General features: G+C 53.6%; 1 protein-coding gene across 1 annotated transcript; it reads left to right on the top strand.

Annotated features, from left to right (window-relative positions):
• The first annotated feature begins 4683 nt into the window (after positions 1 to 4683).
• Positions 4684 to 24244, top strand: TJP3 (tight junction protein 3). Its single transcript, XM_068980065.1, has 21 exons — positions 4684 to 4701; positions 9593 to 9649; positions 9765 to 9874; positions 10549 to 10651; positions 10898 to 11246; positions 12538 to 12641; positions 13747 to 13906; positions 14181 to 14289; positions 14815 to 14903; positions 15294 to 15360; positions 15571 to 15727; positions 16629 to 16737; positions 16879 to 17116; positions 18021 to 18232; positions 19420 to 19515; positions 21155 to 21225; positions 21660 to 21870; positions 21953 to 22053; positions 22431 to 22718; positions 23710 to 23756; positions 24118 to 24244. The coding sequence occupies exons 1-21, from the start codon at positions 4684 to 4686 to the stop codon at positions 24218 to 24220; spliced, it is 2799 nt and encodes a 932-aa protein (XP_068836166.1). The 3' UTR covers positions 24221 to 24244.
• Positions 24245 to 24300: the final 56 nt, after the last annotated feature.

Genomic DNA, 24300 nt, shown 5'->3' with positions numbered 1-24300 from the left:
CTTCCTCACTGTTCCTCCAACATTCTAGGCCCAGTCATGCCCCAGACCCTTTGCACTGGCTGTCCACCCAGCTCTCCCATGGTGCCTCCCTTACCTCCTTCAGGTCTAGCTGTTACCTCCTCCCAGATCCCTCTCACTTAGGTCACTCCTATTAATCTCAGTAACACCTCCTCAGAGAAGCCCTCCAGGAGTCCCCAGACCAGCTGTGTCTCTGTGCAGGTGCTCTCAGAAATCTAGATTGGACATTTTATTTCTGCTACCTGAAGATTAGACCATTGTCTGTCTTCCCTGAGGGCCCTGGGCTTCCTTTTCTGGTTGTCATTCAGTGATCAGTAGTGTCCGACTCTTTGCGACCCCATGGACTGCAGCACGCCAGGCTTCCCTGTCCTTCACTATCTCCTAGAATTTGCTCAAACTCACGTCCACTGCCATCCAACTGTCTCATCCTCTCCTCCTGCCCTCAATCTTTCCCAGCATCAGGGTCTTTTCCAATAAGTCGGCTCTTCCCATCAGGTGGCCAAAGTATTAGAGCGTCAGCATCAGTCCTCCCAATGAATATTCAGAGTTGATTTCCTTTAGGATTGATTGGTTTGATTGCCATGCTGTCCAAGGGACTCCCAAGAGTCTTTTCCAACACCACAGTTTGAAAGCATCAATTCTTCGGTGCTGAGCCTTCTTTAGGGCAGGGTCTGGCCTGCGTAGGAGCTGGGTGTACACAGTGGGCGCTCAGTAATTGAATGAGCCAGCGCCCAGCCAGGTGGCTGAGCAGCTTCATTCTTGGGTTCTGGTCAGACCTGTTTGACCACAAATAAGATCTCCGCCTCCTGCAGCCCAGCAAAGCAGCCTCCACCAGGGAGACTTTAAGCCTCAGGTGTGAATGACCACCACTCCCTCCCTCCAGGTTCCCACCCTTCCTGGTGCCCACCACTCAGGGAGACCTCAGCCCTGTCCCCACCCCATTTGAGCCTCAGTTTCCCCCTCGGGGGCTCAGAAGGGGCAGAGCAGGGTCATCCCCCAGGTTCCTAGTATCCTCCCCTCCCACAACATCACTTCAGGGCATGTGCACATTGCCTCCTCCTGGTGGTAATCAGCACTGCAACTTCAGGCGGGAATTCCTTATGCCCTCACTTCCTCCTTCATCTGGTGCATAACAAGGACTTGAAATATTTTTTTGCATGAACGACTGAATAGGTGAGAAAATGAACGCATGAATGATGCTCCCTCTGTGAGGTAGCACTGGATGCACCCTTCTCCAAAGCCCTGAATCGGAGTACAGGTTATCTCATGGGTACTGGGGAGCCGCTGAGTGTTCTTGAGCAGGGAGTGAAGTATGTGAGCTGGCTGAAGGAAGACCATGTGTCTTGGGGTGGTTACCCCCCTTTGTAGAGGGCTTTAAAGTGGGGTTTCTGTACCTCAGCGTTATTGACTTTTGGGGCTGGATGGTTCTCTGGGGTGGGGCTGTCCTGGGCACTTGGCGGTGGTGAACAGCATCCCCGGCCTCTGTCCACCCGTGCCAATAGGAGTGTGTGCATGCTCAGTTGTGTCCAAATCTTTGCGACCCCATGGACTGTAGCCTGTCAGCTCCCTCTGTCCATGGGATTCTACAGGCAAGAAAACTGGAGTGGGTTGCCACTTCCCCCTCCAAGGGATCTTCCTGACCCAGGGATGGCACCCATGTCTTCTGCATTGCCAGGTGTATTTTTTACCACTAAATCACCTGGGAAGCCCATTCAGTGCCAACAGTGTCTACTAAACATGTCTTCAGATATTGAAGTGGGAGTTCGAGGGGGAGTGAGGGGTAAATCACCCTGCATATAGAGTGAGGAGTGTGGCATCAAACAGAGCCAAATCCAGCTCTTCTAGTTGGGCCCGCTACTTGACACATCTGGTCTCAGTTTTCTCAGCTGCAAATGGGCGCATGGACACCTGTGTGACAGTGGTTGCAGCAAAGCTAACACTCCTTATGCAGTCTACTTGTCTGATTTTGCCAGACCTACATCCCAATCAGTAACTCCTCCCCAGTAATTGTAGCCACGAATTCCTATATACATGTGGCAGTGGAGAATTTATTTATGTTTTTTCCTGTAACTCATTGAAGCAAATATAAATCTATTTTTTTAAAAAGTTTGATCTTCTTCTACCTAAAATCATTTCATGTTTGGCTCAAGGTCACCTGCTGGTGGTCCAAGGTCACATTGGAAAAGGCTGAGGTTGGCTCAGATGGTAAAGAATCTGCCTGCAATGCAGGACACCTTGATTTGATCCCTGGGTTGAGATCTCCTGGAGAAAGGAATGGCTACCCACTCCATTGTTGCCTGGAGAATTCCATGGACAGAGTAGCCTGGCGGGCTACAGTCCATGCGGTCCCAAACAGTTGGACACGACTGAGCAACTAACACTGATTTACTTATGAGGGTCCAGATACATCCTTAGAAGGGGGCTCTTGCAAAGGGTTATTGCCTTGGAAGCCTTTGGGCACCCTTAAGGGGTAAATTTTGGCTAACTGGGATCTCTAGACTAGTGTTTTGGGGAGAGGTGAGATGTCAACCTTGGGGGCCTCAGAGGTTTTGATTGTATTCTTGCACATTTGGCAAATTCTTATCCAACCTTCTTGCTGGGCTCGATGAATCACAAGCTGAAACTGAGATTGTCAAGAGAAATAGCAACAACCTCTGATAGGCAGATGACTCCACCCTTATGGCAGAAAGCGAAGAGGAACTAAAGAGCCTCTTGATGAAAGTGAAAAAGAAGAATGAAAAAGCTGGCTTAAAACTCAACATTCAAAATACTAAGATGATGGCGTCTGGTCCCATCACTTCATGACAAATAGATGGGGAAACAATGGAAACAGTGATAGACTTTATTTTCTTGGATTCCAAAATTACTGCAGACAGTAACTGCAGCCGTGAAATTAAAAGACACTTGCTCCTTGGAAGAAAAGCTATGATAAGCCTAGACAGTGTATCAAAAAGCAGAGATATCACTTTGCCAACAAAGGTCTATATAGTCAAAGCTGATTTTTCCAGTAGACATGTATGGAGGTGAGAGTTGGACCATAAAGAAAGCTGATCACAAATTGATGCTTTCAAACTGTGGTGCCAGAGCAGACTCTGGGGAGTCCCTTGGACTGCAAGGAGATCAAACCTGTCAGTCCTGAAGGAAATCAACCCTGAATATTCAATGAAAGGACTGTTGCTGAAGCTGAAGCTCCAATACTTTGGCCACGTGATGAGAAGAGCTGACTGATTGGAAAAGATGCTGGGTAAGACTGCGGGCAAGAGAAGGGGATGACAGAGGAAGAGATGGGTGGGCAGCATCATCGACTCAATGGATGTGAGTTTGAGCAAACTCAGGGAGATGGTGAAGGACAGGGAAGCCTGGCATGCTGCACTCCATGGGGTGGCAGAGTCGGACACAACTTAGTGACTGACCAACAACAGCAATATTCAACGTTCTAAACCCCAGTGGCAATGCCCCCTCCTCCAGGAAGACTTCCCTGATCCCTAATTTCCCCCTCTGCCTCCCCTCTTTCCCCAATCTGGAGCTTCTTTCTGCCCAGTCTTGACTGGATGAGGCTGGGAAGGGGTGTCTATGCCCAGGTTTGCCCCTTCAACCTTGACCTGGGTGGGGCAAGGAAACAGTTGGGCCTCAGGGTCTGTTTTTTTTAAGCAAGAAGGAATGTGAGGGTAGAGCCAATGGTGGCTCCACCCACCCAGGTGACTTTCTCCCTTCCACACCCCCAGGTAGAGGGCTTCCTGCTCTGGTCCAATTATTCCTAGACAGGTCCCTTGAGGGTGAGTCAGGGGGTGGAGAAAGAAGCATGACCTTTACTCCAAGAATCTTAAAGAATTTCCTTGTCCCCGCTGTGTGCCCTTCCTAGCTGGGGACCCAACCCAGGGCTCGGTGTGAAAACAGGCTGATAATCCTGGATTCTGGCCAGGCCCAGAGGTGACCGCTGTGCACCTTCTGGGTCCTCCACGGTAGGGGACATCTAAAGGGAAGTCTCATATCAGCCTACACCTTCAGAAAGTCCATACCCCTCACCCCACCCCAGGTTTCTTTGGGCCTCAGTTTCCTCTCTAAAATAAACTCCCCAAAATGAAAAAATCAAATAAAATCGGGTGAACTTGCTGAAGATGAGGTGACTGAGAAAGATCGGCCCTACTCTTGGGAGGTGTCTGACCCTTGGCTAGCTCCTAATCATAACACGTCTCTCTACAGAATCTCAACACGCATGGGTTTTCCTGGATGAAACCCCTTCCAAAGCGCAGGCTCCGTTCCAAACGCGGCCTAATCCCTGCCTGGTCTTTCTTACAGCCTCGCCTGGCGGGTCTCCAACCTGGCCGCCGGCTAGTGCGCAGCTGGGCGGAAAACGCGGCCTGGAATTCCCACCCCAGGGCCTGGATCCTGTGTTGGGAGGGGTGGCGGGGTAGGAGCGAAGGCGGCCAGGGCGGCGTCCCGGAGGCGTGTCGGGACAGAGGCGGGGCCGGGAGGGGACTCACGAGGAAGAGGTGCAGGTGCAGCCCTGGCGGCGGAGCGGGCGGGAGGAGGGCAAGTGCTGGACACCTGCTTCGCCGCGACCCTCCCCAGCCTCCTCTCGCACGCCAGGGTGGGGTACAGTTTTGACTGTTTCTAGGCCCCCCGCCCTGGGCCAGAGGCGCTGGACAGCCCCCAGGGGGGACTATGGCGGTGAGATTCCAGGCGAGTAGCCCGCGGAGGGCTGGAGGGGGGAGGGGACCGAGGTGGGGTCGGGGCTGGGACCGGGATCCGGGACTCCAGATCACCCCCGTCCTAGGTAACAGATGGGGAAACTGAGGCCCAGGAGAAGGTGGAAGCTAGCACGAGGGGAGTGTCTGCGCCCACTGGCCTCCACCGCTGCCTCCGGGGGCTCCCTCGGCCCCGGGTCTGCCTCCCTTAACAGATAGCGTTCGTGTGTGTACTAAGTCACTTCAGTTGTGTATGACTGTTTGCAACCCAGGGGACTGTAGCCCTCCAGGCTCCTCCGTCCCATGCTCTTCTCCAGGGGATCTTCCAGGGATGGAACCCGCGTCTCTTATGTCTCCTGTATAGGCAGTCGGGATGTTTACCACCAGCTCCACCTGGGAAGTCCCTTAGCAGGCCGACCTGTGTTCAAATCCTGATTTTTCTGTGTAACTTTGAGCCAGCCAGTGAGTCCACGCCTTTGAGAACCTCGTCTATAAAGTGGGTGATGGTCACTTTATAGAAGGGCGTGGGGAGGATCCTAGGAAGGGGAAAAAAATGCTCCTGGTACATAGTAGGTGTGCAGTTTCCCAGGGGGATGGGCCGAGTTGAGCTTGAGCACTAAGGGTTGGACGGTAGGCAGGGACTTTGTGGGCTGGAACAGCTTTGGCTAAGGCAGTGAGGCTGTGAAACGGGGGATCACCATTTATTGAGTGTCTGCTGTATACAGAGTCGTTAACTTGGGGGATCTGGCTTGAGAGCCCAGTTTTGCTGCGTCGGGCAGGCTGATCGGGGCTGGGGCCGGGAATCCCCGTGGCTCTGTGGCGAGGGGAATGTGCTTCGTTCCCTAGTGTTGGAGCTTGAACCGGCTTTCTCACACCCACCCTTCTACGTCTCAGGTCGGGCCCCAGAGGGGTAAACAGGTGAACAGGCTTGGGAGATCTGTGGCTGGCCCCAGGCCAGACCACCTGAGGCTCTAGGGCCGGGAAGTTCTTTCTCCTTCCAGGCAGCAAGAAGCAGCTCCCAGAATCCCGTCCTCGACTGGAGTATTTGTGGTCCCCTCCCTTCCCCTCCTCCACTCCGACCCCCGCTGTGGTTCCCAGAGGTGGGGGCGGGGAGGGGGAGAGTGATCAGCAGCCTGGCAACCACGTGCCCGGGCCGGTGTGACTCGGTAAGCCCATCCCCTCTGGAGGCCTCTGGTCTCCGGTGTTTCTGTCCCGCGCGTGGCAAAGGGCAGGGATGTAGGCCCGGGCCCCGCCCCCTCGGAGCTCACCTGGAGGGGGGCGGGGCTGAGGAGGCTAGGAACTCTGGACGTACATGCAGGTGCTGGTTGTTGTTCAATTGGTAAGTCGTGTCTTACTCTTTGCGACCCTATCGACTGCAGCACATCAGGCTCCTCTGTCCTCCACTGTCTCCCAGAGAACCTAGAGTTCCTGGCAAAATCAGCCTTTTATTCTACCATTAGTGCATTCCTCAAACTCCCCCCCCCCCCCCCGCACGCTGTCCTGTGGGGACAATGATGGGGTCCCAGGGCCCCCAACCCTGCCTACCAGGAATCCCCAGACTCAGGGGTGTAGGGGAGACAGGTGGACTGGGACCTCCCAGGCCTCAATAATCAGAGGCAAGAAATGTGTGTGTCTTGCGGAGGTGTTGAGGACTTATTTCCTGAAGGAAGACACAGTGCCCCTGGGGCTGTGAAGGATGAATAGGAGTTTGCCAGGGAGTACAGCATGTGCAAAAGCCTGGAAGGGAGGCTGATTGGAGGACCAATCAGCAAAGTACCCAGAGAGACAGCCCCGCCTAGCCTTCACACCCAAGAGGAAAGATCAGAAAATCACAAATTGATGATTAAACAGGGTAATTGAAGATGGTTTTGGATGCCATGAGTAAAACCTAATAAATAAAGCAGAAGAATGGTAGGATGCCAGCCAGAGAAGATTGGCTAGTCTGGGAGGTCTTCCTGGGGAGGTGGCATTTGAGCTGAGACCCAAGTGTCAGGGGACAGCTGTATGCATGTTGGGAGGGTGTCCAGGCACAGGGGTCAGCCGGGGAAAGGTTGGGGGTGAACTAAGCTGAGGTGGGCTGTGACCCTATGGGTGTCAGAGAGCCTGCCAGTATCCATGGAGGCGAACCTGCACAAGCCAGAGCAAGCCACGGCCACCTGTGCCTGCCCCCTCAGGGGCTGTGATTCCCTGGGGGCTGATTCTTAAAATAGAGCCAGGAACTCAAAATGCAAGGGAATCATTTAATGACACCAAACATAAAATCAGAGCAAGTGAAAAGATTTCGTTCCAAAAAATAAGTTTAGAAGGAAAAAAAAAACAGAAGGATGCTGGGACCAGGTAGTTGAGAGCAAAGGCATGGGACAGACTGCCAAGGTTCACGTAGTGCTGTGTGACCTCTAGTAAGTTACTGAACCTCTCTGGGCCTCCTTTTCCTCCCCTGTGAGGCAGGAAGGCAGGAACAGAAGCAGTGCCGCTTCCTGAGGTCCTCAGGAGTAAAGGAATGGGTACTGCATAGTGCTCGCTGGCAGCTCATGAGATAGTGTTGCTTATTAATGTTACACAGAGGAGAAAGGTCATTATTATTACTTCTCACTACAACCACTGCCGTCCCTCCAGAGGCTCCTACTGCTATTTGTGGGAGACTCCAGGCCCCCTTCTCACATCTCAGCACTGAAAGATGGGGCAGCGGGGGTGAGGGAGGTACCCATTGTACAGATGGGGAAGATGAGGCTGGAGAAGTACCACCACAGCCTGTCAAGTGCACACTGGAGGATTTGAATCTTGGTGGTGCAAAGCAGACCTGGCTCCCAGGAGGGCTCATGAGGCCCTACCCTTGGCTTTGCTCCCCTCTTCTCCTCGGCTTCCTGCCTCCCTGGAGCCTGGAATGCTGCTCTCCCAGAAACCTCTAAGAAAAGGCAGGGAAACACACCACACACTGCACAGGGAATCCCCCCACACCTGCTATCCTATGTGAGGAGGGGGCATCATTTCTACAAGGCCCCCCAGGGGCAGCAGCACATCCAGGTAGAAGTAAGGGATAGGTGGGGGCCACATACCCCCTTTTGTTGGCTGCGTGACTTCTGTTCCCAAAGCCTCTGATCTCATCTGTACCCTGGACTTGAAAATAACAGAAGCCATGCCTCCCGAGCCCTACACTCCGATTCCTCTGTTGTCTTGGCAAGTGACTTTCCCTCTCTGGACCCAGCTTCCCTCATCTGTGATTGTTGTTCAGTCACTCAGTCGTGTCCGATTCTTTGAGACCCCATGGATTGCAAGCATGCCAGCCTTCCCTGTCCTTCACCATCTCCCAGAACTTGCTCAAACTCATGTCCATTGAACTGGTGATGTCATCCAACCATCTCATCCTCTGTCGTCCCCTTCTCCTCCTGCCTTCAGTCTTCCCCAGCATCAGGGTCTTTTCCAATGAGTCAGCCCTTCACATCAGGTAGCCAAAGTACTGGAGCTTCAACTTCATCAGTCCTTCCAATGAATATTCGGGGTTGATTTCCTTTAGGATTGACTGGTTTGATCTCCTTGCAGTCCAAGGGACTCTCAAGAGTCTTCTTCAAACAGTTCAAAAGCATCAATTCTTTGGCATTCAGCCTTCTTTATGATCCAACTCTCACATCCATACATGACTACTGGAAAAAAATCATATAACAGATGAATAATAGAATATCTGTTAACAGAACACCTATTAGTGAGCAGATTAAATGAGATCTTACTGGAAAAAGCCTGGCGCAAAGGAAGCACTTCATTCAATCATTCCATAGACAGAATCCGAGGCAGATGAAAATCTCCACCCTCCGAAGCAGACATTCTAGAGGGAGAAATGCAGTGACCACATATTTAAAATTCAGAGAATGTCAAGGGATCACAGGTTCTGTGAACTGGGAATCAGGGCGAGGCAGATAAACTGGTCTGTTGTAGGCTGGGGAGGGGCCAGTTGCAGACCGGGTGGCTGGGAGAAGGAAGTGAGGGCGGAAGCCAGGTAGAGATCGCTGGTGGATGAGAGTTTCAGGCAGAGGAGAAAGTGTGTGCAAAGGTCCTGGGGCAGGACCAGGCCTGGCGTGTTGGAGGAATGGCGAGGAGGCCTGCAGGTCTGGAGCAGAGTGAGTCCCTTGTGCCTGTGGGCCTTGCTTGATGCCCCCAGGAACCGAGTCACATCTCCCAGAGGGAAAGCAACAAGGACTTGCCCCTTCTCTTTTTCCATTACAGTTCAGCACCATTAACATCTGGGAAAGGATCATTTTTTCCTGTTTTTTTTTTTTTTTTTCTCTATTTCTGGTTGCTCTGGGTCTTTGTTGCTATGCGCGGGTTTTCTCTGGTTGCGGCAATCAGGGGCTATTCTTCATTGCGCTGCACGGGCTTCCCACTGAGGTGTCTTCTCTTGTTGCAGAGTGCAGGCTCTAGATGCGTGGGCTCAGTAGTTGTAGCGCACGAGCTTAGTTGTTCCCCATGGCATATGGGATCTTCCCGGACCAGGGATCGAACCCATGTCCCCTGCATTGGCAGGCGGATTCTTATCCACTGTACCACCAGGGAAGCCCATGGATGATTCTTTATGGTGGGGTCTGTCCTGTGCACTGAAGGAATTTGAGAAGCACCCCTAGCGCCCCCCCCCCAACTCGATGCCAGGAGCACACCTAGTTGTGGCAACCACAGATGATCCCAGATACCACACAGTGTCCCCTGGAGGAGGCAGAACAGTTCTGGGTTGAGAACCACTGACTGAAGTCCACTTTTCAGATGAAAAAACTGAAGTCTCAGGAGAGACTGCAACTAGCCCACAGGCTTGGGCCAGGAGAGTGTCAGAGCCAGGCTCCCCACCCAGGTATGGAGACCCCTGAATCCCCACACCCACCTTCCCTGTCACCCCCCTCCAGGTGCTGGACATGGAGGAGCTGACCATCTGGGAACAGTACACTGCCACGATCAGCAAGGTGGGGCCTCCGTCTCCCTTCACGGGCGCCAACAAAAAGGGTGGGCTGGTCCCCGCAGGATGGCCTTTGCCCCAGTGAAAAGCAAAATAGCGTTCTATTTCTCATCCCCTCTCAGGACCCCCGCCGAGGCTTTGGCATCGCAATCTCTGGTGGCCGAGACCGGTCCGGTGGATCTGTGGTTGTGTCCGATGTGGTGCCTGGAGGGCCGGCTGAGGGCTGGCTACAGTAAGTGTCAAGGCAGCTGGGTTACAGGGGACAGGCATGTCAAGAAGGAGGGACCTACATGGACCAGAGTCGGGAGGCTAAAATATGTCTGGCACCTTCCAGCTCTGACAACACAGGACTGGAAGCTGGCAGCAGGACTGACTGTTCTCGGGGTCATGGTGGCCCTGGAATGCTCCTGGAGCAAATATCCTGGAAACCTCTTTTTGGCTGGAGGGAGAGTGACCCAGTATCCTGAGGTCTTGGGGGCAGGAGGCCCCTGGGAGTTATTTCGGGAAAAATGGTTCTTGGGCCTGAGTGGTTGACAGGTGACGTGATACTCAGAATCGGGGGCCAGCTTCAGAGAGAAATAGAGTGTGAAGCAGAGAGAGAAGGGAAGAAAAGCACGAAGAGGGGGGGCCTAGAGAAAAAGTAAGGGGGTGTGGAGATGCCGGTTGCAATTGCTTCTGTTTCTGTTCTACAATTGCATTTCATTATTATGTGGGTTCTTTGATCAGCCCCACTTTACAGATGAGGAAACTGAGGCCCAGAAGGATGTCTTTGTGAGCCTGGGGACACTGATGGTTTGGAACCAGGCCTTATAGAGCTGGGGGTACCTGCCAGGGGCCCTCAGGGAAGGCCTGGGGAGAGGGGCTCCCAGCAAGGCCTCCTCCCTGAGACCTGGTCTTCTCCCTCAGGACAGGGGACCACATTGTCATGGTGAATGGGGTCTCCATGGAGAGTGTCACCTCCACCTTCGCCATTCAGATACTCAAGACCTGCACAAAGATGGCCAACATTGTGAGTGGGAGGGGCAGCTCCTGCCAGCAGCACCTCTGTCCTGGCTGAGTCCCCCACCCCCACCCCAATTCCCAATCCTGTTGCCCATGGGCAGATGAATATAAGCTTCCCCGAGCCAATGGAATTGTGTCCCCATTTCACAGCTTGGATGTTGAGGCTCAGAGGGACCACAGTCCCCCAGGGCTGCCCAGGGGATGGGCCAGAGCCTTGAACTGGCCCCCCACCCACCTCTGCCTCCCTTAACAGACGGTGAAGCGTCCCCGGAAAGTCCAGGTGCCTGCCACCAGGGTCACTTCTGCCCCGGGACACCAGGACTCAGATGAGGAAGACAGGCTGCGGCGTTTGGAGGAGGCTGACCACGGCCGGGGCTACGATGGGGACACGTCCAGCGGCTCTGGCTGCTCCTGGGGCAAGCGTTCCCGTCGGCCGAGGGCAGGTCGCCGGAGCCGGGCCAGCAGCCACGGGCGCAGGAGCCCAGGTGGCGGCTCCGAGGCCAATGGGCTGGCCCTGGTGTCTGGCTTCAAGCGGCTGCCACGACAGGACGTGCAAATGCGGCCCGTGAAGTCCGTGCTGGTGCGGAAGAGAGAGAGTGATGGTGAGCCTTAGGGCTACGTTGTCGGCAGGGGTCTTGGAGTCCCTGGGAAAGGGCCACATTGCTGCCCTGACATTCGGTCCTGCGTGGTGTGTGGTCAGCAGAATGACAGTCCCCAAAGATGTCCACGCTCTGTCCCAGGACCTGTGGACATGTCACCTCACGGGGCAGAGGGGACTCTGCAGGTGCAATTAAGCTAGGCCCCTGAGATGGGGACGACCCTACATTCCCTGGGACCCCAGTGTCTTCACAGGGTCCTTAGAAGAGGGAGAGGGAGGATCAGAGGCAGAACGAGACGGGAGATGCTGAGCTGCTGGCTGTGAGGATGGAGGGAGGGGCCACAAGCCAGGTGGTGCCTTGAAGCTGGGAAAGGCAGGAGCTAGTGCTCCCTGGGAGCCTCTGGAGGGACCAGCCCTGCCCACACCTGGATTAAGTCCCATGAGGCCCATTTCAGACTGTGAGATAAATCTGTGTTGTATTATACATACTAAGTTTGTGGCCTGTTCTTAGAGAAACAGGAAGCTCACACATCGTGACATCAGTAGATTGTCAAGGTGTTCATAGGTAGACAACAGTAGACCTCTACTTCTACAGGGGTAGAGAGACATGACCTCTCACCCCCCGCTCTTGATTCAAGGACAGCATCATGATCTCGGAATTGTGGTTACGACGTGACAAATGGCACCGGGACCTCTACCCCACATTGTAACTTTAATAATCCTGAAAACATTCATCATGATCTCATTGAATATTGGGGGTTGTGACCTCGAAGCCCTTTTGGTGTTGTCATCAGGGTGTCCGGAAAGGACAGCCCGGGCTCTGCCCCTTCTCAGGTGCCTGCTGCCAACCACCATGCGATGGCATCAGAATCCCTGCAGCAGGGCATTTGCACAGACCATTTCCCACCTGAAACAACCTTCCCAAGACCCTTGCAGGGTTTGCTCCCTTGGTTCATCTGAGACCTGGCTCAGACACCACCCCCTTAGAGAGGCTGTCCCCTGACCACCTCGTCCCAAACAGCTTCCCCACTTCCCGTCAAGGCTGCTTCCCCCACCTCCCGCTTGCTCCGTCTTCCCAGCTCTTGGCACCACCTGGGGCTTGTGTGTTGCATCTTCAGCTATGGGGCACCAGGTCCGCTGTGACCTGCTGACAGGTGCCTGAGGCGGAGAATGCCCGCTGGAAATGCTGAAGCTTGCAGCCAGGGTGGTAGAGAGCAGGTGAAAAGGCTGGGATCTGAGAGCCCCTGGCAGCCTAGACCCCAGGCCTGGCCTCAGTTTTTCACCTCTTCCCACAGATTTTGGGGTCAAACTGGGCAGTCAGATCTTCATCAAGCACATCACAGATTCGGGCCTGGCTGCCCAGAACAGTGGGCTTCATGAAGGAGACCTCATCCTCCAGGTAAGCCCGGGCTTCCCATCAGAGGCAGGGAGACCGGGGCCAGAGAGTAAGTGCTACCAAGACCCAGTAAGGTCAGCAGAGCTGAACCACTTGCCGGCTGCATTGTTACCTGTTTTCCAAAGGTTGGAGATGGCTATGCAGGATTCCCCCCCCCCCTTTCCCCTATCTGCTGCTAATCCATTGCCAAATGTTGGTTTCTAGTACTCCCTTTGGGTTGTCTGTTTCTAGTGTCCTCAGAATCTCATGGCCAGCTGGCTACAGCACTGATTCATGGACCTGCCTTAGGTGGCTGGATACTAGTGATCCAGAAACCAGGCTGCAAGGAGCAGCTCTGCCTTAAGAGTTCATTTTCTTCTAGACTCCTCCCCTGAAAAATCTGTCTCTAGTGATTCCTGGTGTTTGATTTCCAAATCATTTCTGGTTGATTGTTTTTAAACTCTTCTCAGAGTTGTCTGTTTCTAGTGACCCTGAGGAATTGTCTGTTTCTAGTGGCTTAGGGCTGACACTTAGAGCTTAGAGGTGGGGGGGGGGGGGGGGCGGGGGGGGGGGCGGTGGCTAGAAACTCACAATCGCAAGGGTTACTGAAAACGGACATTCCCAAGAGAAGAGTTTAGAAATGGATTCCTGGTGAGTTGAGATGACATTAAACCCTTCCTAGGAATTGTGTCCAGTCTACTTCTGGATGTCTGTTTCTAGCACCTCTTAGAGATTATCTGTTTCTAGTATTTAAGTATTTACTCCCTCACCCCTAATTAGGGTTGTCTCTATTATTACTCCTGAGTTGTTTCTAATATCTGTTCCCCGTGTCTCCTGAGAAATTTCCCTCTCTGAGGAGATGAGAGAGTCAATCCATTTTTAATTTTTCCCTAGCATCCCCCACCCCTCTTAGAAAACTATCTGTCTCTAGAATTCTTCCGGAGGTCAGTTCTCAGCATAGTATCCTCTCACAGAAGGAATGCAATTCTATCATTTTTCCCTTGAAAATGTCTGTTTTTAGTAACCCCTGAGAGTTGTATGTTTGTAGTCCCCCCACCAAAATATCTGTTTCTAGTATCCCCCATCTCTCGTGAACTTGCTTCCTCTCTTCTTTCCCGATTCCTTTTAGATCAACGGGGTGTCCAGTGAGAATCTGTCACTGAGTGACACACGGCAACTGATTGAGAAATCAGAAGGGAAACTGACTCTGCTGGTGCTCAGGGACCGAGGCCAGTTCCTGGTGAATATCCCTCCAGCCGTCAGCGACAGCGACAGCTCCCTCCTGGAGGGTGAGGGGCCCTGGGCAGGGAGGTTCGAACGGAGGGCCAGGGAAGCAGGCTGTGTCTGGCAGGGCCAAGCAGAGGTTGGTAAGCCTGGCCCTGAGAGGCTCAGAGAGGGACAGAAACTTGCCCAAGGCCACACAGCAAATCAGAGCTGGAGGTTCCCAGTCGAGCCTGACTCTGGTCTGGGCCCCTTTGCTTAGAGGGGCCTGATGTGCCTCTCCGTTAAATGGGTCCAGCCTGGAAGGCCATGCCCATGGCTGAGACAGGTTTTTCCCCACAGACATCTCAGATCTCGGCTCAGAACTGTCCCAGGCACCACCATCTCACATCCCACCGCCACCCCAGCATGGGCAGCAGAGTCCAGACACCAGCCGAACCAACTCCCCCATGTATGTAACCCCATTGGCTAGAATGGCCAAATGAGGGGGGAACACGGGCATGTCTTTTCCCACATTGGGTAACCTTGAAGGTGCAGCCATGGTGGCCTGCCCAGAAGCGGTCTCTCCTGTCCATAGGAGGTTCCAAGATGTGGTCTAGGGCTATGGGCTTTTGGGAGTGGGTAGTCCCCTTCTAAGCTCCCTCTTATGGCTGTTGGTGGGAGGACTCAGACCCTCAGCAGGGGGGGGTCTGTCTAGAGGAGGGGACCACACAGGAGTAACAACCAGGGGTAGAGGTCACCGCAGTCCATCTTAGAGGCCAGAGGACAGCCCATGCCAAGGTTCCAACTCTCACTTCATTGTTGGCTCTTTAGGTCATTGACTAGTCATGTCATAAGGAGCAGAGGGCCTGAGATCACACAGCTGCAGAGGGGCAGGACTAGAATTAAACCCCAAGTGCTGATAAATTAAAATTCTAAAATTTGCTGCTCAACATCCCCCCGCCCCCGACCTCACCCCAAATCTGTTCCTCACCAGGGAGAGCCACCGGCTTCGGCGGGAAAGTTCAGTGGATTCTAGGACCACGTCAGAACCGGGTGAGCAGGGACTTCCTTGGTGGTCCAGTGGTTGAGACTCTGTGCTTCCAATGCAGGGGACTTGGGTTCAATCCCTGGTTGGGGAACCAAGATCCCACATGGCACAGCAAAAAAAAAAGACATTTCAACAATGCTGACTTCTCATTTGGCATCAACAAATATATATTTTTAAAACCAAACAGGTGAGCACCTCTGTGGTCACTCTGAGCACCTCTCCTCTGGTTTTTCTGATATCAGCCAATGAGGCTGTGTCATGCAGAGTATGAAAGGCTGGCATAGGCCTCAGAGGTCAGGGACAATTCCGCCTGGAAGGAGCGGGGGTTGGGCAGCCACATTCCAAGGGGCAGGGACACCCTACAGCAAAGGTTTGGCGGCTGGACCGGTCAGTTCACTTGGGGAAAACTGGCTGTTCCCTTTCAGACTCCCCGAGGCCAAGAAACTATGACATCTACAGGGTGCCCAGCGGTCAGAGTGTGGAGGACCACGGGTATGTGCCCCAAGAGGACCTACACACACCGGGGTGCCTCCCTGGTCCCCAGCACCTGCCTTCCCGGGACACCCATGTGGGGCTGTTTGGGAGGTTCGGCTCCGAAGCAGGGGAGCTCACCTTCCACCTGACTCCGCCTCCCGCATGACTCCGCCTCTGCCTGCCCTGACTCCACCTCCCACCTGACTCCTCCTCCGCCTCTCTGCGCAGGTACAGCCCAGACTCGCGGGTGGTCCGCTTCTTCAAGGGCACGAACATCGGGCTGCGGCTGGCCGGAGGCAATGACGTGGGCATCTTTGTGTCCGGGGTTCAGGCGGGCAGCCCGGCTGACGGGCAGGGCATCCTGGAGGGAGATGAGATTCTGCAGGTGAGCGGGAGTTTTAGCTGGGGTGGCTGGCGGTGAGCATTCTGGGTGGTCCCCGAGTCTGTTGCTGCCTGTAAGACCTCCTCTTGGGCCTCCTTGGGAATTGGCAAGGCCCTCAGAGATGTTCGAATTTTTATATATATGTAATTTATTTTTGGCTGCTCTGCGTCTTCCTTTATCTTGGGGATAGTTTTGGTCACCACCTCCTATACAGTGTTACAAACCTCTGTCCATAGTGCTTCAGTCACTGCGTCTGTCATAATTAATTCCGTGAATCTATTCATCACTTCCACTGAATAATCATAAGGGATTTGATTTAGGTCATACCTGAATGGCTTAGTGATTTTCTCTACTTTCTTCAACTAAGGTCTAAACTTTGCAGTAAGGAGCTCCTGATCTGAGCCACAGTCAGCTCCTAGTCTTGTTTTTGCTGACTGTATAGAGCTTCTCTGCAGCAATGTGGAATCTTCCCGGACCAGGGGTCGAACTCTTGTCCCCTGCATTGGCAGGTGGATTTTTAACCACTGGACCACCAGAGAAGTCCCTATCTTGCCTCTTTCATGTTTCACCAAATTCCCACCAGTGTCCTGGTCCTGTCACAGCTGAGACCCGCCCCCCCCGCCCCCCCCCCCCCGTTCCTGTGTCTTGATGTTGACCACTCACTGAGACTTGGTTGTGCCTGAATTGATTATATTTCCCGTTTCCTGGTTTCTGGGTCAAACCTTCAAGAGTGTGTGTGAAGCCCGGGTGCCACAAGGCAATGCCTCCATTGGAAAGCCATCCCCTAATCTCCAGGACTCTTGACAGCAGCCCTGGAAGGAGAGGGTTGAGAGCTTTGTCGAGAGGAAGAGCTGGGATCTCTCACCCGGGGCATCGTCCCACCCCTGCACCCCATTCCCGGCAGGTGAATGATACCCCGCTCCAGAACCTGACCCGGGAGGAGGCTGTGGACTTCCTGTTGGGGCTGCCAGTTGGCGAGGAAGTGGAGCTAGTGACACAGCGCAAGCAGGACAGTGAGTGTGTGTGTGTGTGAGAGAGAGAGAGACTGAGAGCGAGGAAGGTGTGCGTGGCCCACGGCTGAGTGCAATCCACAGTCAGGCCCTGGGGAGGGGTGGGGTCTGGGTCCCACCAGTTCACAGAGTCTCCCCATCCAGTCTTCCAGAAGATGGTGCGGTCTGGCTTGGGCGACTCCTTCTACATCCGCACGCACTTTGAGATGGAGCCCAGCCCGCCATCCGGCCTGGGCTTTACCCGCGGAGACGTCTTCCACGTGCTGGACACGCTGTACCCCGGCCCCGGGCAGAGTCCCGCCCGGGGAGGCCAGTGGCTGGCAGTGCGCATGGGGCGTGACCTCCGGGAGAAGGAGCGGGGCATCATCCCCAACCAGAGCAGGTGGGGACCAACCGCACACTGGACTAGGTTTAGCATCGCTACTTAGCATCCCTGGTGGTGCACTCTGGAGAGCCATGCAGAAGGGTCCAGCCAACCAGGCAGCACTAGCATCAGTTGCCTGCAGCTGCTGTAACAAATTACCATAAACCTGTGGGCTTTGAGCAACATGCATTTATCATCTCATGTTCTGGAGGTCCAAAGTCCGAAATGCGTCTGATGGGGCTCAGTGGAGATGTGGGCAGGGCTGGGTCCTCCTGAGGCTCTAGGGGAGCGTAAGCTCCTGCCTTTTCAAGCTGCTAGAGGCGCCACCTCCCTGGCTCATGGCCCCTCCTCCATCCTCACAGCCAGCAGCGCAGCATCTCCTGTCTCTCTCTGCCTCTGACCCTCCCACCCCTCCTTTTTTTTAAAAAAAAAATTATTTATTTTTGGTTGCACTGGGTCTTCCTTGCTGCACACGGGCTTTCTCTAGTTGCAGTGAGCAGGGGCTACTCTTGGCTGCAGGGCCCCGGTGTCTTCTTGCGGTGGCTTCTCTTGTTTTGGGGCACAGACTCTAGGGCACACAGGCTTCTGTAGTTGTGGTGAAGGGGCCTAGTTGCTGTGAGGTATTAGGATCTTCCTGGACCAGGGATTGAATCCGTGTCCCCTGCATTGGCAGGTGGATTCTTAACAACTGGACCACCAGGGAAGTATCTCCCACCCCTCTTTTATAAGGACCCTATGATGACCCTGGGTCCCAGGGGAGCCAGGGTCATCCCCATTTCAGGGGCCTTAACTTAATCCCTCCTGCAAAGTCTCCTCTGCCCACTGAGGCGACATGTCCACAGGCCCCCTGTTCAGGCCATGGACATCTTTGGGGCTGTCACGCTGGACTCCGGTGCTCATTTACCTCCTCTCTTCTCTCCAGGGCTGAGCAGCTGGCCAGTCTGGAGGCTGCCCAGCGGGCTGTGGGGGTCATACCCGGAGCCTCAGCGGGCTCCAACTCACGGGCCGAGTTCTGGCGGCTGCGGGGTCTTCGTCGGGGAGCCAAGAAGACAGCCCATCGGAGCCGTGAAGATCTGTCGGCTCTGACCAGACAGGGTCACTACCCACCGTACGAGCGCGTGGTCCTGAGAGAAGGTGGGCCAGGGTGGGAGGAGGGGAAGGGCCTCAAATAAGAGTGTTCAAAAGCCATAATCCTTACCTTCCTCCTTCCAGCCCAAACACCCACTTTTGGTTACCTTAGGACCAAAATGCCATGTCATGCCATGCTAAGTCACTTTAGTCATGTCTGACTCTTTGTGACCCTGTGCACTGTAGCCCACCAGGCGCCTCTGTCCAAGAGATTCTCCTGGCAAGAATATTGGAGTGTGTTGCCATGTTCTCTTCCAGGGGATCTTCCCACCCCAGGGATTGAACCCACATTTCCTGCAGCTCCCACATTGTAGAAAGATTCTTTACCACTGAGCCACCAGGGAAGCCCAGGACAAAAATACATACACACAAAACCAGGAGATTCTTTCCCTACCTGAGAACCAGATGTTAAAATACACCTTATCCAGATTCTGGAAGGGAAAAGATTAAGCTCATACAGCCTCAGGGCAGAGGATTAAAACCAGGTGCAGAGGCTTTTAGAACAGTGGGAGGATGGGAATAGCAGGTGACCCAGAATGAGAAGGTGGCTCAGATGATAAAGAATCTGTCTACAATAAAGGAGATCCCTGGGTTGGGAAGATTTCACTGAAGGGAATGGCAACCCACTCCAGTATTCTTGCCTGGAGAATTCCATGGACAGAGGAGCCTGGTGAGCTACAAGTCCATGGGGTTGCTGAGAGTTGGACACAACTGAGCAACTCACACACACAAACAGGAAAAAAGGGACATAACCGGATGTGACTCTGTACCAATAAAACTTTATTTACAAAAATAGGCAATGGACCAGATGTGGCCTGAGGGTTGTAATGGCAGTTACCAACCACTGAGTTAGCTGGATTCAGCTGCTCTAACAGACCTCAAGGGACAGCTGTATAAACAAGAAGTTTCCTTTTCTTTCAAGTAACAGCCCTAGTGTAAGAAGTCAAAGAGGGCTCCTACCTTTCCATGAAGGATACAACCCAGACTTATTCTGCTTGCATCCCATTGGCCAGGACACAGTCACATGGCCACCTTTAGCTGCAAGGGATGCAGGGAGTTATAGTCTTTAGCTGGGCAGCCATGGGCCTCACTAGATGTACTGTGGAGAAAATGAAGAAGCATTTGTGCAAGAGTCTAGCAGTCCTTGCCCCACATGAGATCCTGATTCTTGTCATTGATTCTCTGCCCTTCAGCGAGTTTCAAGCGCCCGGTGGTGATACTGGGACCCGTGGCCGACATTGCTATGCAGAAGTTGACAGCTGAGATGCCTGACAAGTTTGAAATTGCAGGTGAGAAACTGGGTCCTTTAGCAACCTCACTGGTGAATCGTTTCATAGCCCTTTCCTAGGAACTTCCTTGGTGGTTCAGTGGTTAAGACTCCACCTTTCAGTGTAGGAGGTGTGGGTTTGATCCCTGGTACCAAGATGCCATGGGGTGTGGCAAAAATTAAAAAATAAAAAGAAACCCTTTCTCAGCCTCTGGGGTTGAGGCAGTGTGGTAAGGGAGCTGCTAATGATGCAGCTTTAATCGATCTTGGCACTGCCCAGAGAGCCTCAGAATCCTTCTTAACACGTTTACCAGGCAGTCACTGACAATGGAGCCAATTAGACAGTTGCCAACTGTCCATTCATTAGTTCAAGACATTTGTTTATTGAGCTCTAGACACAGTGTTGAACAAATACACAGAATTTCTGGAAGAGACCGAAAGTGAACAACTACAGAAACAATTAGGATAGGGTAGAGAATCAGCAAATTATAGCTCCTGGGCTAAATCTGGTTGTTTGTATTCAGCCTGCTAATGGAGAATGGTATTTATAAATTTAAAATGGTTGAAAAGAAGTTAAAATATTTTTTTTTGGTGATACGTGGAAAGAACTGAAAGCTATGACTTGAACAGATACTTGTACATCAAGTTTCGGCATGATTCACACCAGCCGGAAGGTGGACACAACCCAAGTATCCATCAACAGGTGGTGGATAAATAAAATGTGCTCCATCTACCCATGGATATCACTCAGCCTTAAAAAAAGGAAGGCGGTTCAGACACCTGCTACAACATGGATGGACCCTGAGGACTTGATGCTCAGTGAGAAAAGCCAGACACAAAAAGGAAAAATACTGTCTGATTTCACTCACAGGAGGTCCTAGATGAGTCAGATCCACAGAGACAGGAAGTAGATGGTGGGGCAGGAGCTGGGGGACGGGATGGGGAGTCAGTGTTTCATGAGGACAGAGTTTCAGTTTGGGAAAATGAAAAAGTTCTGGAGATGGTAGGGATGGTTGCATGATACTGTGAATGTATTTAATGCCACTGAGCTGTGGACTTAAAAACAGTTAAGATGGTACATGTTATGTTACACAGATTACCACAACAAAGAGAAAAAGGCAAGGTTGTGTCCCCCTCCCTTCTAGGCACCCCAGAGCAGGGCATGCCTTCTCCCTCAGCTGCCAGGATATCTAGGAGGGCTTCCTGGAGGAAGCAGTGCTCCATCTAGGGTCATAGAAGACACATGGGGGTGAGAGAGTGGATTCTTTTCAGTCACAGCCCAGGCAAAGGCCTAGAGTTGGGACTGAGCCTTGGAGAGTAAGTGTCTGGAGCTCAGACTCTGCACCCAGCTCCTCATGCCGTTTGGCTCAGTGACTCTGAGCTGGTGACTTTATGTCCCTGAGGCTCAGTTTTCCCATCTGCCAGATGGGCCAGTAGCCACTCCTGTTCAGGAGGAGGAGGTGAGGGTCATGTTCATGAGGGGACCCAGTGTGGTATCAGGCATGAGGCCAACAGGAGCTATTATTGCTGGTGTTAGGATTTCCCTCAAGGGCCATAGGGAGCCATGGTGGGTTCTTGAGAAAGGGAGGGGCAGGTAGACATGAATTTGAAGGGCCAGTGACTGCCCTCCTGAAGCTGCCAGTTGCCTCTCCCCTCCACAGAGAGCGTGTCAAGGACTGAGAGCCCTTCCAAGATCATCAGACTGGACACCGTGCGGGTGATTGCGGAGAAAGTAAGCAAGGCTCTGCTGTGGGTCCCATTTCATGGATGGGGAAACTGAGGCCTAGGCTTCCAACCTGTTCTGGGCCCATGCCACACAGATGTGATTTTCCATGGAGGCCCATTTTGGAGGCTTTTTCATGGGGAGGGCTTGAGGGGGACAGAGCCTGCCCTGTGTCATGCAGTGGCAAGCCCTGGGAAAAGGCAGAGAATCAAACTGGGGGCTCTGTGCTCAAGACACTGTGATCCAGGCCAACATGCTGGCCTGCAGATGTGAGTGGCTTGGGGGTCCACTCTGACCTCAGACTCTTCATCTCCATCTGTTTGATTCTTCACCTGTCCCCAATGCTCTGTCTCTGGGCGTGGTTTTTCTCTCCACTGTCTCTCCGTCTCTCTCTCTCTGTCTCCTGGCCCCACACCACTGCCCCCGGCACTGGCCTGGCCCAGGACAAGCACGCACTCCTGGATGTGACACCCTCAGCCATTGAGCGCCTCAACTACGTGCAATACTACCCCATCGTGGTCTTCTGTGTTCCTGAGAGCCGCACAGCCCTCAAAGCCCTGCGCCAGTGGCTGGCCCCCGCCTCCCGCCGCAGCTCCCGCCGCCTCTACGCCCAGGCCCAGAAGCTGAGGAAGTACAGCGACCACCTCTTCACAGGTGGGATGGGAGCCGAGGGTCTGGGGTGGGTGGTGGGCCCTGGCCTGAGCCTCCCGGCCATGCTGATGCCCCGTCCCTGTAGCCACCATCCCCCTGCAAGGTACGAGTGACTCCTGGTACCAAGAGCTCAAGGCCGTCATCCAGGAGCAGCAGACGCGGCCCATCTGGACGGCGGAGGACCAGGTACCTGGGCCGGGGGGTGGGACCCACCTGGAGTTAGGGGCTGAGGGGTGTGGCCAAGATTTGACCCTGAGGTTAGGGTTTTTGGACCTGGTTCCTGGGGTGAGATGGGACTGGGGGTTGGGTTTGGGAATTGGGGTCTTCTCTGGGGGCTGGAGTCAAGGCTTGCGGCTCAGTGCAGATGTGGTGGCTCCGTCTCGAACAAGGTCAATGGTGAAAACTCATCTTGGGGTCAAGAGTTAAGCCTCAACTTGAGGTTGAGGACTGGAATTTGAAGGGTGGTGTCATGGGTCTGGGGTTTGGTCTCAGATCAAGGAAGTTTGGGGCTGGAGGCAGGAGGGGGAAAGGTCTTGGCTCAGTCTGGCCATGTGCACTCACAGCTGGACAGCTCCTCAGAAGACAACCTGGACCTCCCCCACCACGGGCTGGCGGACAGCTCCGCGGACCTGAGCTGCGACAGCCGGGTCAACAGCGATTACGAGACAGATGGCGAGGGCAGCGTCTACACGGACGGTGAAGGCTACACGGATGGCGAGGGTGGGCCCCACACAGACGTGGATGAGGGGCCCCGGGTGCCAGCCCTGGCCCGGTCCTCAGAGCCCGTGCTGGGGGATGAGCCCCGGATGCCGCAGGATCATGGGAGACCCTCCGGTCCCCGGGGAGCCCAGGTGAACAGAACATGGGGGTGGCACCCAAGGGTTTGGGGATGGGGCTGAGAAGAGTAGGGGGCCTGTTACTCACCACCCCTGTACCCTGTCCCCCTGGATGTGAAGGAGCAGAAACTTCCCTGATCACATCAGTATCTGGGACCTGCTTCTAGGGTGTTTAAACCAGAGTCACTTAAAACAAATGTTTAACCTCTGCATGAGTTTCCTTATCTTAGATTCAGAGATTGATGCTAAGTCTTGACATCACAAGCTCATTGTTTATTTTGGTTGTTGCTGCTGCTTTATTTTGTATTTTTTTGGCCACAAGGTTTGAGGGATCTTAGTTCCTGGACCAGGGATTGAAGCCAGGCCCCCTGCAGTGGGAAGCTCAGAGTCCTAACCACTGGACCACCAGGGAATTCCCACAAGCTTGTTGTTTAAATGGAATACACTTAGTCCAAGTCCCTCCCCATCGTAGTCAGGTATTTAACAATAACAAATATTGACTCAGCACTTATTCTCTGTGGGGCTCCCTCAGCCCCCTAGGTGCTTTTCTGTGAATTCGAGAAAGTTCTGCAGACCCTCTCTAGGGAAATGTAAAAACGTACAAATCTATGTCGCTGGTAGAAGGGTGCTGTGGGGTTGTGCAGTGCCCAACCTGTTCAACTGTCTATGGCATCCTGTTTATGAGGCAGCTCTACGCTAAGCAGCTGACATACATGAACTCATTTATGCACTCCTGACAACAAGACTCTGAGGGACATCATAGATGGAAAACCCGACTCTCCCTTTGTCGACAGGCTGGGAGGTCTCAGCCAAGGCCTTGTCCTGTCCAAACCCATTTTCTCATTTAAAATTGGGGATGATTTCAAGACTTCTGTGGGGACGAGGAGAAAGTTTGTGGGTAGAACTGCCTGGGCAAAGGGAGGGAGGTAGGATGGGGGTAATTACTCATCCCTATTTCTCATTCCTTGGTGGGGGTAAGTGTTAACTGCCTTTCTCCCTCTCTAAGATGGACAGCCGCCACCCACAGGGTCAACGGCGACAAGATAGCATGCGGTAAGAGTCCCTATACTCCACGTTGGGGCTGTTCAACCCCCTACCCCAGGATTTTGAGGTGCTTAGAATCAAGCTGTGCCTTTGTGGTGCTAGAGCCTCGTGGGTGAGATAGAGCCAGAGAGAGCCACTCCAAGCCCCATGCAGTCAGGGCGATGAGAGTAGGAATCCTCTTCCTGGGAGGATGAGAAGGCTTCCCGAAGGAGGGGACATTGGGGCTGGGGCTTTGAAGGATGTGTAGGAGTTTGAGAGTCTTGCTCATCTCTGACTACACCCACTGTGCCTAGTCCAGAGTCAACTCAGTTAACAGTAGGTAAGTCCACACCCTCCCCACCCATAGCCTCTTCTATTTTCTGACCCCCAGGACATATGAGAGGGAAGCGCTGAGGAAAAAGTTTACACGAGCCAGAGATGTGGAGTCCTCTGATGAAGACGGCTATGACTGGGGACCAGCCACTGACCTGTGACCCCCTTCCAGGTGGCCAGCTGGCCTGTCCTCCTATTTCCTCCCTGGAGCTGAGACTCAGTCTCCCATACAGAACTTAGA

Source organism: Capricornis sumatraensis, chromosome 9, assembly GCF_032405125.1.
Source record: "Capricornis sumatraensis isolate serow.1 chromosome 9, serow.2, whole genome shotgun sequence".
NCBI lineage: Eukaryota > Metazoa > Chordata > Mammalia > Artiodactyla > Bovidae > Capricornis > Capricornis sumatraensis.
Note: the sequence above shows the minus strand (reverse complement) of the source record. Positions and strands in the feature narration are given on the sequence as shown.

Excerpts from the sequence above, each read along its gene's own strand:
- TJP3 (XM_068980065.1), top strand. Across the intron at positions 14,290-14,814 it reads AGCCGAACCAACTCCCCCAT|GGAGAGCCACCGGCTTCGGC; the intron begins GTATGTAACCCC and ends GTTCCTCACCAG. Across the intron at positions 14,904-15,293 it reads ACTTCCTTGGTGGTCCAGTG|ACTCCCCGAGGCCAAGAAAC; the intron begins GTTGAGACTCTG and ends GTTCCCTTTCAG.